General features: G+C 49.0%; 1 protein-coding gene across 2 annotated transcripts in view; it reads left to right on the top strand.

The window, feature by feature from the left end:
- The first annotated feature begins 685 nt into the window (after window positions 1-685).
- CPXM2 (carboxypeptidase X, M14 family member 2) overlaps window positions 686-15,926 on the top strand; it is a 146,098-nt gene continuing 130,857 nt past the window's right edge. Inside the window, exons 1-2 of one of the 2 annotated variants that reach the window (XM_019035607.4) lie at window positions 686-1,171; window positions 12,050-12,148. In XM_019035607.4, the coding sequence (XP_018891152.2) occupies window positions 868-1,171; window positions 12,050-12,148 (403 nt within the window). In that variant the 5' untranslated portion in view covers window positions 686-867. Of the gene's footprint in view, window positions 1,172-5,320; window positions 5,558-12,049; window positions 12,149-15,926 lie in introns of those variants that run through there. The other variant, XM_063710560.1, reaches the window with a different exon arrangement.

Below are 15,926 nucleotides of genomic sequence, written 5' to 3'. Positions count from 1 at the left end.
GGGCCATGGGCCTGGGCTCCGCATAAAGAACCCATGCAGAGTTGTCCAAAGTAGGAGGCCCTTTCTCAAAGGACCCTCTGGGCAAGAGCCTGCTCTTGGATGAACCACAAACCCTCTTGTGACCCCTGGATGGCCACCTTGGGGTAACGTCACTGTCTTTCCCAAGACCCAACAGATCACAGTCTCAGATGGGAGAGGGCTCCTCCAGGGTCCCTAGGCCCTGCTCCCAGGGAACTTTACACCCAGAAACCCCGGGAACCTCAGGAATTCCTCATTCCCAGTTCCTGAAACAGAAGCATGGCTAGTGGGAAGTCCACGTCTGCGGAATGGTCAGCACACGGGGCACAGTTTGAGAGCTGGAGGCTGCTTGGGCTCTGATTTACTTTAGGACCCTGGGCCAATCTTTTCTCCTCTCAGGTCATGTTTCTCCACCTGTAAAAGAGGAATGGAACAGCGGGCCTCAATGTTTTCTTCTAAGATTGAAACTCATTAGCGTCTCTGGGGAAGCAGGCCCCACGCTGGCTGGCCTGCGGGGGAGGGGAAGGGGGCTTTCTTGGGCTTGGCTGCTTGGAACACCTGCCTCCAAGGACCGGCCTCGGCGGGGTCGCCGGGAAAGGGAGGGAAGAAGGAAGGGCGGGGCCGGCCCCCCTGCGCCCGCCCCGCGCCTCTGCGCGCCCCTGTCCGCCCCGGCCCAGCCCAGCCCAGCCCCGCGGGCCGGTCACACGCGCAGCCAGCCGGCCGCCTCCCGCGCCCAGCGCGCCGCTCTGCTGTGCCCTGCGCCCCTGCCCCGCGCCAGCTTCCGCGCCCGCAGCCCGCCTGGCGCTCCCGGTGACCGTGACCCTGCCCTGGGCGCGGGGCGGAGCAGGCATGTCCCGCCCGGGGACCGCTACCCCAGCGGTGGCCCTGGTGCTCCTGGCAGTGACCCTGGCCGGGGTCGGAGCCCAGGGCGCAGCCCTCGAGGACCCTGATTATTACGGGCAGGAGATCTGGAGCCGGGAGCCCTACTACGCGCGCCCGGAGCCCGAGCTCGAGACCTTCTCTCCGCCTCTGCCTGCGGGGCCCGGGGAGGAGTGGGAGCGGCGCCCGCAGGAGCCCAGGCCGCCCAAGAGGGCCACCAAGCCCAAGAAAGCTCCCAAGAGGGAGAAGTCGGCTCCGGAGCCGCCTCCACCAGGTAAGGAACTTTCTGCGCTGGGCAGCCCGAGGGGGCGCCGGTGGTTGCGCGCCTCCAGGGGACAACTGACTTCTCCCAGTGTGTGTCTGGGATGGGCCAGTCCCAGGAATCTCCCTGTTGCAGCCTCTGCCTCCCTAGGGACTGTATCTGCGCTTCCTGCGGGCCCGCCCAGCTTCCCAGAACTTGTCCTTGACCCTGACACGCATTTCAGCTCTGGCTTACGCCCTTAGGTGAAGAGGGAGCTGTGCAATTGGGAGGCTGCCTATGAGAGTCAAAGTTCTTGTTTCAAGCTTGAAATCCCCTGAGCTAAGGGTCTTTCTGCTGGATGCCTCTTACTTCTCTGCCTACTTCTTCAATCCTCAAATGCGGCTGAATTTCCGCTTTGGGGATGTGGATGGCTGGCTGTTTTGGCAGATGGCCTTCTAGGGAAAGTTCTGCCAGTAGGCCTTTACCCAGTCGTGTCCCTTCTCAGCTCCCTCCCTCCCACTCTCAGTGGGTCCCTTGGGTCCTCTGCCCGGCTGGGGCAGGATGGCACAGCCTCCACTGGGGAGTCTGTGCCTGGAGTCTGCTGCAGCCTGGACTCCGGCTTGGGGGCTCCCTGGCTGCCTGCAGTGCTCCGTCTTTCATCCAAGTCTCATACCCTTCTCAAATCCATCTTCAGTTTCTGCCAACCTCATTTTCTTAGGAAAATGACTTCCACTAAATGACGTAGTTTATTAACCACCTTGTGAAGTGGGGCTTTCTCTAGTTCCAAATGTTCTTTGCTCAAATTGCAGGGGCTGCAGGCCTAGTATTTCAAGAGTGGGGCATGAGCAGGAATGTGGCCAAATTCTCTGGCCTCGCAATGGCCTTTCCTGAAAGGAGATACGTGCGGGTGCCACCGTTACAGGGCTCCGGGTATGGAAGGCATCGTCTTTGTTTGGTTAAACTGCTCACGAAAGTCAGCAGCCAGGGCAGTGGGAAAGTGGAGGAGGGGTGAGGACACAGAACTCCTGAAAGGGTGGACCTATATGAGCACCCCCCTTTGCAGAGGCCCTGGCATGCTTCCATTTGTGGACAACTTTGAATGGGCGGGGATTTCTGAGTTGTGTGACAACCCTGAACACATCCAGAATTTCCAGTGTTTCAGGGAGAGTTATGGGAATTCAGGTGTTTAAGAGCCACCGTGGCTTAATAACAGGATTAGGAGTGGGAAGAGACTTATATTTGTAGAATGTCGACTGTGACTCCATTAGAAACTTTATGTGCCAGTTTCATTTCATCCTTTTAGTGGCTCCGAAGGGTGGGTGAGGCTCAGACAGTTTAAGTAACTTGCTCAGTGTCACTTGCTGGCTTGGGATATTTGAAAGCCTTTCTCCTGTCCTTTTTAACTCAAGGCGTTTTTGGTTTGGTAGTTTGAATCAAATCCACATGCATTCTAGTTTTTTTTAAGTGCCTGCAATGTGCTTAGCTCCATCCTGGGCATGGTAGGGTGGTGTAGGCAGGAGACATGTATGTTGGGTTCTGGCAGTCACTGGGAGTGGTGCTAAGGGGGAAAGTGGAAGGAGCCCCAGCCTGGGAGTCTGAAGACTGGGCCTAACACCCATGTTTAGGGCTCATCAACTTGGGGATCTGGAATCATGGCTCAGTTTCCTGAGCTTTAACTTCATCATCATTTGCAAATAGGAAGACTGCACCTGCCACCTCACTTTACTTTGTCAATTGCTGTAAAAACCTTTTTAATGAAAGCTTCCAGTGTGCCTGCCAGCTTATGTGCTAGTCTTTCTGTGAACCTTTCATTCATTCCACAGGCCATTACCAAGAACCTGCTAAGCACTGGTGCTGGGTGAGATCCTAGGAATGGGGAGAGCAAGACATTCCTCTTCCCTGCCCCCCACCCCCCGCCCCCCACCACATGGAACTAGCTGGGAACTCTGAGAAAGTAATCACAGTTGTGTTGAGGGTTGCACAAAAGTGTGGGGTGTTAAGGTAACAAACAAGCTGGGGGAGCTCACTGAATCTGTGGGGGCTTGCGTAATGCTTCCCCGAAGAGGTGATGTTTAAGACTTGACAAGTAAGTCAGCTTTATTGTCCTGGGGACTCGTACGAGTGACCGGACATCATTCCTAAGATAGGTTTCTTTCCCTACAAAACACATCTCAGAAAGTCACAGCCTGGCCTGAGCAGTGTCCACAGACTAATGTGTCTGCAGACTCAGGGGTTACATGGGGAAGTGACTCTCTTTAGTCCTTGGAGAAACAGCTCTTGCCACTCTTGGAATGGGGTCTCTGGAGGAGAAATCAGAGTGTAACCTGAATTTGCAAGAAAAAGCTCATTTGGTTTTGGAAGGCCATCTTGCAGGTAGAGACAGGCCATGGGGGAGCCTGTTGATTCGGTGCCTAGCCTCTGCTCCTGCAGGACACATTGCCCAGTTCACCGCAGCCCTGGCATCCACCGGGATCTCCAAGCCCCATACTGAAAACACGTCTTCGGAAGATCTAGAGACTCACATCAGAGGCCTGTTGGGACAGCTGCCTGCAGACCTGCTACCATGTCAGCTGTGTTTCTAATGAATTCTGTGGGGCTTTTTTAGAGCTCTCCCCAACCATGACAAGACAAGTGTGACATTTATCTCATATTTTTAACTCCTGTCCTTTTTTATTTTGGTGTTTGCTCAGCAGAATCCTCTGCCCTGGACCAAAGTGGGAAGACTGGTTTAAGCGTGAACTTAGTTAGGGGAATCAGTGACAGTTTTGTGCAGTTAAACTACACTAGGAGAAAATTATTTTTTTCTACTTTAAGTAGCGGCTTGATCTATATGCTGCTCATGGTGTAATAGAAGCACTTATCTCTGCACTGGATTGTTTTGGAATATCTTAGGAAGGCACTTACATAGGAAGGAACATTGGACTGTGGCCTGGAGTGTTTAATGCAAACTTCTGTACTTTGCTTCACTGGGTGGATGATGCAATGCTATGTATGAGGCACTGAGGTGGGAGTGAGGGGTTCAATTTAGAGATGCATAACAGTATAAAAGCATATATAACTAATTAAAAGTCTATATGTACTTTATCTTTGCAGATGATAAAATATTTCCCAGATAGCTCTTGTTTTGCATAAAGGTGAGTTCAAGGAAAGATGTATTCAGCAGTGATTCCCCACACAGGCAGATTTTCTATGTGGTAGGCCCTAGGCGGGAGCCCTGTTTTAACCGTGTAGGGGGGTTTATGCAAGGAGCCAAGGGCATTGGGGATTTGATCTTGATGTGGTTCTGGCTTTGACCATTGGCTGTTCTTTCACACCACCACAGAAATGCCCAATGGGTGTGACATGCTGATGTTCATGGAGATGCTTGGAGAACTGAACCCTTTGGCTAACTGAGAGTATTGCATTTTCCATGAGTGGCTAACAGGTTTCCAGAGAAGTAGAGCCCCAATATATTAAATAGAATGGAATCTTTAAAAACATTTATTTAAGCTTTTATTTTGAAATAATTTTAAACTCACAGGAAATTGCAAAAATAGTACAGTGAGGCCCCATGTACGCTTTGTCAGCTCCCCCCAGTGATAACCTCTTAGATGATTCTAGTACAAGATACTTCAATCTTGGCAGGATTGATGTTTTGGGCCAATTGTGTGTTTGTTTGTGTATGTGTGTGTGTGTGTGTGTTTTGTGTGCGTGCCAACAGAGGAGGAAGGGGGTTGCCTTCCTGTGTATTGCAGGATGTTTAGCAGTGTCCCTGGACTCCAAATTGGATGCCAGTAGCACCCTCCCCGCTGTTGTCACAACCAAAAATGTCTCCAGACATTGCCAAATATCCCCAGGGGGATGGGAGTCACTGTTGTATACAGTATCAAAATGAGGAGGTTGGCAGTGATACTGTTAACTAGATTACATGCCTTACTCAGATTTGACCAGTTCTTACATGCATTTGTAGGCATGTTCTCTGTAGTTTTTATCACATGTACAGGTTCATGGAACCACCACCACTGTCAGGATATGGAACCGTAGAATCTTTTTCTTAGGTTGCAGTAGGATTTTGGTACTGTACAGTTTCTGAGGTCCTCATTGTGAACACTCATCCATCCAAGAATTTTAGAACTCTAAGGAACCTAAGTGGACACTGAGCACAGATTCTTGCTTATTGCAAGATTCTAACAGTGAGCTGCCCGGCCTCTGCTCACAGGCTTCCATGGAAGGACTCTCACCATTCAGTGGATGAAGAGTACTTATTGCTAGAATGTTCTTCCTCATATGAACTTGACAACGTTCTGCTCTCTAATTCCATTTATTTAGCTGTTTCGAATTGAATTTGACAGTTTCTAGATCCCTGCAGTTGGAATGATTTAAGGCCACGGGAGTGAATCTCAGGTCCTCAGTTTTCATTCTCCCAGGGTTATGAATAAGGTAAGGGGCCACATTTTGCACGTGCAAGTGGATTTGGGGGTGTCTTACTTTCCATGCCATCTTCAAATTGATGACCCTGGTTTGCAGCCATATTCCTTTTGAAGAATAAAATAGAACAGAAAAATAAACCATAGTTATAGAACTTATCCTTTTCCTCCCACTTGGCAGTAACAATCAAATCAAATAATAAGCTGAACTATTGATTTGAATGAGGGATTTGAAGATTTTATTTATTTCTCTCTTCATTGCACATTGGGTTAGAAGTAGGCTTGGATATGTAGTCTTTAAATCTGAGTTTCTGCTTGGCCCTTTGTTCATAACTTTCTTCATGTGCTGGTGAGAATGCGCCGCTGTTTGAATGTGGACAAACCCACATCACCGCCATAGTCTTGAGCCCATGGAATTTGCAGAGGGGGCAGCGAGCCACGTTTGTTTGTGTGTCTGTGCTCGGAATCATTGAGTTTGCATTTTGTACTGTGCTGGGCCCCAGTTGCAGGGGGAAATAACCAAAGAGTTGTTCTTTGAGCATATTTGGTTGTAAACAAAGCCTTTTCTGTTGTGTGTGCTGTAAGCCAGTTGGTGAAAAGGGCTTCACATTTAAGCTTTCCTTCTCTTTTCAGCATGTTTTGCTGCATTTGGCTTTTGGATGGAAATGTCTTCTCCTGGGCAAAATGGGAGTGTAAGGATTAGGAAGCTGTGTTTGTCAATATTTCAATAAGTACTTTAAAAAGCAATCACAATGCTATTAGCATACCTAAACAATTAACAAGCAATCCTTCATGTCAAATTATATGCTTACTTTAAGAGTTAAATCCAAAGTGTTTTGTCCAGGTAAACTCCCTACAAAATTCCAAGGGAGAGGACGTCATTTCTTGTACATTAGCAAGCAGCTTTCTAAGACACCACCTCCATTTCCAAAATGCTTTCCAAAGTCAACTATTAATGCTGGCAAATTTCCTCTTGCCTGTGCCCAAGGTTCCAGAAACCAGGGCTCGCGCATGGATAATAAAGGAGGACACTCCCACGTTTGCGAAAGCTGGACTGCATGCTGTGGTTCTTAAAAATAGCCACTGTGTTTTCTGTATGCCTCAAGTGTCCATGGCTGCCAGAGCTCATGGCACCTTTAGTGTGGGGACAATGGCAGCCTGGCCCTGGAGCCTTGACTTTTGAGGTGGGGGTTTTCTCTGGATGTCCCTGAGGGTCCAGGGAGCCTGAGCTCTCAGGCTTGGCATCTCCAGCAATGGCTCTGCCCTCTGTGGCCCTCTCAGGCCCCAGCCACTGCAGCTACCACTCTGGGGTCACAAAACCCAGGAAATTAGGGTTTCTTTGGATGGCCACTGGAAGGGCTGGTATCCACATCTGGCTGGCAGCCAGCTGGCTACTTGTTGGGCATCATAGGAAGGTTAGCATGGCACAAAACACCTTCAAATGTTAATTTAAGCCCCTGATGTCACAGATTTGTATGGAATGCCTGGTTCATGCTAGGCACAGGTAGGGGCTCCATGGTGAGTTTTTTCAGGATGAAGAGAGAGCTGAGGTCAAAGTCTGGTTCTGCCACTCATGGGCATTTGTGACTTCTCCAAGCATCAGTTCCTCACTATGGCATGGGAACAATTAATAACCCGAGCTTTTGGAGGAGGTGTACGATTGGATGGGTCAATGCCCAGCCTTCCAGCCTCCCAGCCTCCCAGCCTTCTAGCCTCCCAGCCTCCTAGCCTCTGGAGTGGGGCAGCTCAGAGGCATCTCCCCTCCCAACCCCACCCTGAGTCCCCAGCCAGGTTGAGTCCCCATTGAGTCCTGCCAGACAACACAGCCTGAGTTATTGGTGTTTCCCCTTCAACTTTTCACCTGTGCTACTTGAAATCTCCTCCCACATACAGCACTGTGCCCAAAGCCTTCTTGTCTCAGGCTCTGTTTCCAGGTGGAATCTAAGATGAGACTGGCAGGTACCAACAGCTCCCTGCACAGTGTCTGCACACACCCACCTGCTGCTGTTACCGGGGTGTCTCTTTAAAGGCAAAGGACCCTATTTGGTTGCAAGTCAGAAAGGCGGCTGCTGGCTGCACAGAGGGCAAGAGTGGGGGCCACAGGGCACTGCTGCCCTAGCCATGCCCACTCTTCCTCATGCCCAGATCTGAGGCCAGGTCTTCTGCATGAAAGGCTGGCCCAGAGGAGGGTGGGACTGACCAGGCAGGTATCCCAGAGAAGACACAATGGAGAGAGAGAGAGAGAGAGAAAGAGAGAGAGAGAGATGGGCCATGGGATTTTGATGGATTGTTTGATTGATTGATTTTGGTCTAGTTTTGGTAAGAAGTTCTTAGACAATTTCATGAGTACCTCCATGTCCAGCCCACAGCCTCCCCCCGGGCTCCCATCAAGGTCATTGAGATGGATGGAAGTCAGCGCGTCAGTCCACTGCTCAACTCGCCCTTCAGGACCCACTGAATCCCTGGATTCTTATTTCCTCTGGGAGCTTCCTGTCCTCAGAATTGGATAAGGGTGCAGGTGGTTCCTCCCTGTGTCGTGGCCCTTTCCCTGCCAACATCGCACAGAGCAGGCGTTTCTCACTGCTTTTGTTTAGATTTTCGTGTTCACCTGTGAAGTTCTCCCGGCTCTCCCTGTGTGAGGGTTCCCAGCAGGTCCTCCCAGCAGATCTGGTGTGTTTGTGGTGATTTAGCCTTAATGCTGCAATTCTGGGGAGCCCCAGAGAACCTCTTTGGTCATTTTTTTCTCCTCATGTGGGTTCCTTAAGCAGAAGCAGGCAAGGACCTCAGAGCCCTGGGCTGGGTCCTTCACTACAGGAATGCAGGGCCTGTTGGACTGGAATTTCCTGGGGAAAATGCAAAATTGCAGCAAAGCATTTTTTTTTTTTCTGGCTTCTGGGGGTTGCTACTGTAAGCCCTTTGTATAGTGAGGGGAAAAATAGTTCTCTATTAACCAAGAATTATATTTATCACTGTAGACCAGAATAGAACATGTGGCCCACATTGGCAATTCAGTTTGCTACTTTTAAGGGATTCGGTTTTGTCACACGGCCCAGATGGAGATGCTGGCTTGATCCTGGCCCCTTCTCTGCACACTGTTTCCATTTTGCTTTCTTCTTTCATCTGCATGGACCATATGCTGCCTTTCTTGTTAGGAGAGAGGAAGGGGCTATGAAGGGGGGGCCTGTGTGCTGTCCATGAAGGGCTCGGATTTGGAATCATTCTCCAGCTCTGTCCCCTCCTTGCTCTGTCCGTGACCTTGGGCAGCTCTCTTCTCCCCTCTGAGCATCTGTGTCCCCATCTATAAAATGGTGTGCAGAGACCCTGTTAGAATCTATGTGAAAATGCCTTGTCAATTTTGAACCATGCTGTGCACATTAGCTGTTATTCCTCCAGCAACTGGAATAGCTCTTTGTGATGGGTGAGAAGATAGACGTCTTGCTCAGTGAGGCTGCAGGCCAGGGCCACCCTAAGCGCATCAGGCAGCATTTTTGTTTCCTGCTGGTAACTTCTACCGTGGCAGGTATTGTTTCCTTCTCCTTTCACTGATGAGGGAACTGAAGTGTAGAGAGGTGATGAGGTCATCCCAGGACATACCTGAGGGTACAGGGGCAGACATGGCAGCGCCCCAGACTGGAACCAGGCCCTTAGGCCTGCACTTCCAACCACCAGCTGCCTCCTCCCCAGCGAAGGTGCTGGGCCCCTGCCTGCTGTCTCAGCCCACTCTGCCACTCCCTTTGGGGAGTCTGTTCCCCACATGTTGATCCTACCCTCCATCCCCCTGCCAGGGGAGTCACACTGTCAGTGTAGTAGGACCTTCGCCTGACATCCAGACTTTCACTGGAGTCCCAGAGCTGAGTGAGGTCGTTTCCTCACAGGCCTAAATCTGCCTGGGCCTGGGGTGCCCGGGCCATGGTGTTGTGATGTGGGGGCTGGCAGGGCCGTGGTGTGGAGTCTGCCCAAGCCATGGTATTGCAGGCTGTCCAGGCTGTCGTGTGGGGGCTGCCCAGGCTGTGGAGTTGGGGGCTTTTCAGGCCACGGTGTTATGGTGGGGGGGGGTTGCCTAGGCCATGTCATTGGAAGCTGTCCAGGCCATAGTATTGGGAGCTGCCCAGGCCATAGTGCTGGGGGACTGCCTGGCTCCCTTTCTCACTGCCTGTTCCATGGAGGCCCCAGGGAGGCGGCCCTGGCTGAAGGAAGGCTGTCGTGAACACCATTTTCTGGGGAAGGCTGGAATGGGGCATTATTTTCCAGAACTTTGGCTTTTTTTCTCACATATTTTGTGAAATTTTTTCTTTCCTTTTCTTAAAACATCTTATGTTTCTGCAAAATCCAACTCAGCCTTATCAAAAGTTATGCTCCTGATTTTGTGGAGCCACTAAGGCCTTTACAGAGCCCTGGTCAGGCTCTTAGGGAGGTGGCCTTCTTCCACGGTTTTCCCACCAGCCGGGATGTTCCCGCCCACAGAAGCAGGACACAGGCCAAAGCAGTGTCAGGCAGAGATGTGGGTTCAGGTCTCTGACTTGCCTTCCTCCTCTGGCCTTTACAGAAGTTTCAGTTAATTGGCTTCTAGATACTAAAGGGGGCACTTAATTTTTTTATTTTCTTTTCAGCTTACATGGAAATGAAAGATACTTCCAGCAGGTACCACCCAAGAATATAACAAAAAGGGGGTTTCCTTTGGCTTGGCCCAATGTACCCCTTGAATTTCTTGAAGATTTAAGGTTTTCTTAATAAGTGTCCTTTTAGCGTGTGGCTGTAACATAGTCGGAAATGATTTCATTATTGGCAGAATCCACCAGCTAATTTTGGTATTTCAACTGGCTTTTAAAGTTCAAGCTAAGTTTCTTTCTCCACAGACCTGCCCTGCCTCTTGTTTCTGTTTGTCACTCACCGACTGGTTCATTTGTTCATTCATGCATTCATTCATTCATCACAGCCTCCTAAGTCCCAGACTCTGGAGACAGAGCAGTGAGCAAAGCCAGACATCATCCCTGTCTTATCAACAGACACGTCCCATTGCCACTGGGATGCTGCCACCCAAGATGGGTGCAGACCTGCGGTGTGGCTGCCAGTGCCCCACCCAGGTCTTCTTTCCCCACAGGGACACTCAGCCCTCAGATACCAGGAGTCTCCTCTTCAGGCAGCTCACACCTGCTTCCACCTCTGCAGAAGAACCCTTGGAAGGCTACATCTCCCACTCTCAGGCTGTAGCCAGAAGCCAACTGCAGTAGAAATGACAGCTCCTTGTCCCAAGTCAGGACAACCCTGTGTGCAGTTGCTGCTCCAGAGCTCCTGTGGGATGGGCTGAGCCTGACTCTGGCTGAGACCACAGCCTTGCTTAGCTCCTTTCCTCACCTCATCCTGCTTCCCTTCCTTCCCCTCTCCCTCAATACACCTTGTGCATCCAAAGCCCCTGCATCAGGCTCTACCTAGAGGCAACCTGACCCAAAACAGGTGCTATCAACTTCCATCAAAGTGGATTTGATTTGGTGGGGAGTTCGGGAAAGTTTAAGGAGGCGATGCCAGAGCTGAGATCTTCAGGATCAGTAGGAGCTAATTAGCTTGAGCGTAAAGGGAAGTGAAGGGAAGGGAAGGGTGCTCCAGGAGAAGGAACAACATAGTACACAGTTCTGGTGAGGAAGAAGCATGAACTGAAGGCTAAACGGAGGCCAGTGTTGCTGGAGCAGGGAGAGGGAGTGCAGTGTGAAAAGGAGCCAAGGGGCCAGCAGGAGCATGGCAGGCAGGTGTCTCAGGCTATGGCAAGGAGGCTCCCCAAATGGGGGCAGCATCCTTACCCACAGGTACCAAGCCAGGGCCTGGGAGAGAGTTAGGTTGGAGAAGCCCAGCAGCGTGGAAAATGCTAGCTCTGGGGTCACAAGTCTGAGGCTCCACTTCCACTTCCAGAAACTACAAATGATGTCTCTGGGCCTCAGTGAGGGTCAAATACCCAGAAGTATTCTTCAGTCTTTTTTTTTTTTTTTTTTTGGAGACGGAATCTCGCTCTGTCACCCAGGCTGGAGTGCAGTGGCACAATCTCGTCTCACTGCAAGCTCTGCCTCCCAGGTTCACGCCATTCTTCTGCCTCAGCCTCCCAAGTAGCTGGGACTACAGGTGCCCGCCACCATGCCTGGCTAATTTTTTGTATTTTTAGTAGAGACAGGGTTTCACCGTGTTAGCCAGGATGGTCTTGATCTCCTGACCTTGTGATCCACCTGCCTTAGCCTCCCAAAGTGCTGGGATTACAGGCGTGATCTTCAGTCTTATAATAGTAACAACGTGCAGGTGTACATTGTTTTTATTAGGAGTGTTTCTTCTCCTGGGTGTTGCTAATAACACATTTCCTTTCCTTTAACTAGAGACTCCTTAAAGTCCAAGACACCATCTTTAGGGACAGGGGAGCAGAAGGGGAGATGGCTGCTGTGCAGGAGAGGACAGTTGAACTCTTAGCATCTTGAACCAGCTCTGATGTATGTGAAAGTAAAGGCATCTCTCTCTCCCCCTTTAGGTAAACACAGCAACAAAAAGGTTATGAGAACCAAGAGCTCTGAGAAGGCTGCCAACGATGATCACAGTGTCCGTGTGGCCCATGAAGATGTCAGAGAGAGTAAGTGAGGCTCTCGGAGAGCCCCTACACCAGTCCTAGGCCCTGTTCAGGGAGGGTGGGCGGGTACAAGCCCCTGGTGCAGCAGCCTGACTACAGATTCCCGAGTGTGGGGCTGCCTGGGGCCTGCTGTCTATTCCGATCCACGGTGCGGGGGCGAGAACATTCACGGCAGCTTCTGCACCACACTCACACTTGTGCACTGCCTCACTACTCACAGCCAGATTTTCTGATTCAACTGCAGTCAGTTTTGAATTTCCTGGAGCTCTTGGTTGCTTTCCCCACTTCTCTCTCCTCAAAGACAACATCATTTCCTCTCTTGTGGGACCTCTTAGCTGCCCATGGCCTTCAGTGTGCATTTCTTATCTCCCAACCTGACCCAGGAGCCTCTGGGGTCAGAGATCAAATCTACTTGCAAAATATGCAGTGCTAGGCCGGCATCTCACAGTCATGAACATAGTGCACCTTTAATTACTCACCTTGGAATGTTTAAAGGTATTATTTTGAGACTCATGAACAATCTCTGGCCCATGAGCTACAGCTATTACTATTAACTACTACCATTATTATTATTGTATCATTATTATTCTAAACTGTGGTAACCAGGATCACATTTCTGCTAAAATTAGTATTAGTAATAACAGCCATTTATTAAGCACTTATGTAGTAGTCAGGCACTTGGCTGAGTATTTGGCATCCCCTAGTGCCCCTCTGACTATGGGTATTATTATTATCATTATTATCCATACTTTACAGATGAGGAAAATGAGACATGGGAATGTGCATAGTTTACCAAGGGTTATGCAGCTTCTACTTGGTAAAACAGGGATTTGAACCCAAGATTTTCTGATTCTAGACTTTTTGGTTAGCTTAAAATAAGTGATGCATTTCACAACTTTGCATTTACAGAGGCAGGACTTTAGCTGCCATGTGAGTCCATAAACAATGTTCCAGAGTTGATTGTCACAGGTGGAAGTGCTGCTTCCTTAAGCACAATGTAATGATTTGGGGCAGTGTTTCTAACCAAGAACTCGCCATCAAAGAAATCATAGAGATGACTAATAGTGCATCCTCAAGTGAAAACAGATGTCAACAACAGTGACCTTCTGTGGTCACTTACCAAATGTAAAGTATATTCCTTCTTAAAGTGGGCAGGCGTGCACTCCACCCATTGCCCATTGAGAGGACTCATTGGACCGGGAGAGCGCGTTCTGCACAGTGCGCGCTGTGGCTGTGTTTCTGCTGCTTGACCCTGACAGTGTGGTGCTTTGGGGTCGTCTCTAAATGGGGGGTAATAGGACTCCTCACCTTGAATGGACCTTGGACATTGGCATTTTGTGCCCAAGCAGGCTGATAAAACACCAGCTGTTTCTTCAGGATTACAAATGCCACAGGGCTGACGTGGCTTTGAGAGTTGGTCTTGCCTCCCTGGGTCTTACTGCCATCAGATTGGATCCTGGTACTTCTTCACTGCCTTGTGAAGAAATAAACATATTTCTTCACTGCCTTGTTAATTTTTAAGTGCTTTTAAACATATTTTGCCCAGATTTTTTTGAGTAGCTTCCGCAGAAGGGTTGGTTTGAATTATCTTAGTTCTTTATTATCAGAATTGGAAGTTCTTAAACTTTTGAGGAGACCATTTTCGGAAAGATTTTTGAAGACTCAATTACACACACACACACACACACGTCTGAATTTGCCTCCTTTTCTGCCATGGGTACACCCCTCCCTACTGGCCCACCCAAGATTGCTCCCATGGCTTTGGCTTCAAAGCTCTGTCAGGTTGGGATCACTGGTCTCATAGGCAGCCATCACGGCTCTGGTTCATTGAATGCCCTATGTGTGATTTTAGCCTGTGAAACTTCTTTTACTAAAAAAAAAAAAAAAAGGGGGTCGAGGATAACCTTGGAGGGGAAAAGCAGCCGAGGAGATCCTGACAACCGACAGGGGGTGGCCATGGAGGCAGGGCACATGTGGCAGGGTGGCATGGCCGTTAGGAACGCAGGCCTAGATTCAGGCACCTGAACAAGCAAGGTGTGGCCTCAAATGCAGAACCGGGCATTCTCAGAACCCTGAGTCCATCCTCCTGTCAGGATCTACTCAGGTTGCACTGGGGGGCTTTGAAGGCAGCGTGGCAGAGTGTTGGGCTGGTGTACGTAACAACTACATTATGTTCAAGGTGGCAGGCGGAGCAGATGTCAACCACTTCATTTGCTAGGTGGTGGGCAGTACAGGCGATGTTAACTACATTGAGTTATGAGAGTGCATGGGGTTAAAAGGCTCATCTCAGCTGTAGAAGTCATCCTTATGGAACTTTAGCTTTTGAGGAAGAGAACATGTACATGGCTGTCACTGTGATTAAGGAGTAGTGTCAGCTGTGGCAAGTATCAAACTACATTTTAGATGTTGTTTTGTAATAGTTTAAGAAGTTGGTTGAGTCATCATTCTAATTCTTCACGTCTTCTCATGTCCACACCCTTTGCTGTGTAACTCTTTAGTTCCCTTTGCCAAAGCTGGAAGTCCCTTGGCTTTGGGCTGGTCCATGAGCCTTGTTTAGGCCAATAGATGGTGAAGGGATCATGCGTCAGTTCTGAGCCCAAGCTTTGTTTGTTTCCATTTGTCTCTTGGGCCTCTTGCATCTCCACAAGAAGAGTGTGCATACCTAGACCACTGGTCCTAGGAGGCTGACCAATAAGTGGAACAGATGTGGGCCCAACCAGGAACCCAGAGCTACCCAGCTGAGCTCAACTAATCTACAGACACCTGAAAGTAAATGCGAATTGTGTGCCATTAAGAGTTAGGGGTTGCTTGTTATACAGCAGTAGCTGACCAATACAATGAAGATAAAGCATGACCTTGTTTTTTCAAAGGTTATATGACATTCCGTAATATAACCACCTAATAATAGACATTTATGTTGTTTCCAATTTTTTGCTACTGTAAACAGCTTTTGTTGCAATGAAATTACCTTATGCCATGTTATTTACCATGCATTAATTGCAGGATTATTCTCTACTTGGCAATTCCCACTATAATTTTACCCAGTTTCTGGCCTCTGCTTCCCTTTGTTTGCAGCCAGATGAGGGCTTGTTTTTCACATGTGTCCTAAGCTTTAAGCCTCTGCTCACATGTTCTCTCTATAGGGAATTGGACAAACATCAAAGTTGGTGATTGAGAGGACAGCTTTGGGATCAGACTTACACTTGAGACTTTGGATAAGTTACTAACTTCTGGCTGCCAGACTCTGAACAAGTTACTAACTTCTCTATGACTCAGTTTCCTTCTCTGTGAAGTGGGAATAATATTAACCTTATAGGCATATTGTGAAGATTAAATAATGTCTGCACAGTGTAGCACACAGCACACAGTAAGCTCTCAGCAAACATTAGCTATGACTTTAATTTACCATCTTGGGGTCTTTTGTGTGCCTTAGAACAGGGGCTGGCAAACTTCTTTAAAGGATCAGATTGTAAATATTTTATGCTTTAGTAGCTAAGAGCCAAAATCCAGGATATTATATAAGTGCTTATATAACCATTTAAAATGTAACCCTTAAAATATTTAAAGTTTATTCTTATTTCACAGATCATACAAAAACAGGCGGTGGGCTGTATTTGACCTTTACACGAGCTATAGTTTGTCAACCTCTGCCTTAGAAGTTCAGTGCTCTGCAAATCCCACTTCCAGGAAGCCTCCTCTGATCACCTCTCTTTAGTTTCCTGTGCTTCTTTCTTATGGTCCTGGTTCCCTCCTTTCTCATGTCACAGTGATTCCTGTGCAC

Source organism: Gorilla gorilla, chromosome 8 (genome assembly GCF_029281585.2).
Source record: "Gorilla gorilla gorilla isolate KB3781 chromosome 8, NHGRI_mGorGor1-v2.1_pri, whole genome shotgun sequence".
In the NCBI taxonomy this organism is placed as follows: Eukaryota; Metazoa; Chordata; class Mammalia; order Primates; family Hominidae; genus Gorilla; species Gorilla gorilla.
The sequence above is the reverse complement of the archived record's forward strand: the minus strand, read 5'-3'. Positions and strand labels throughout refer to the sequence as shown.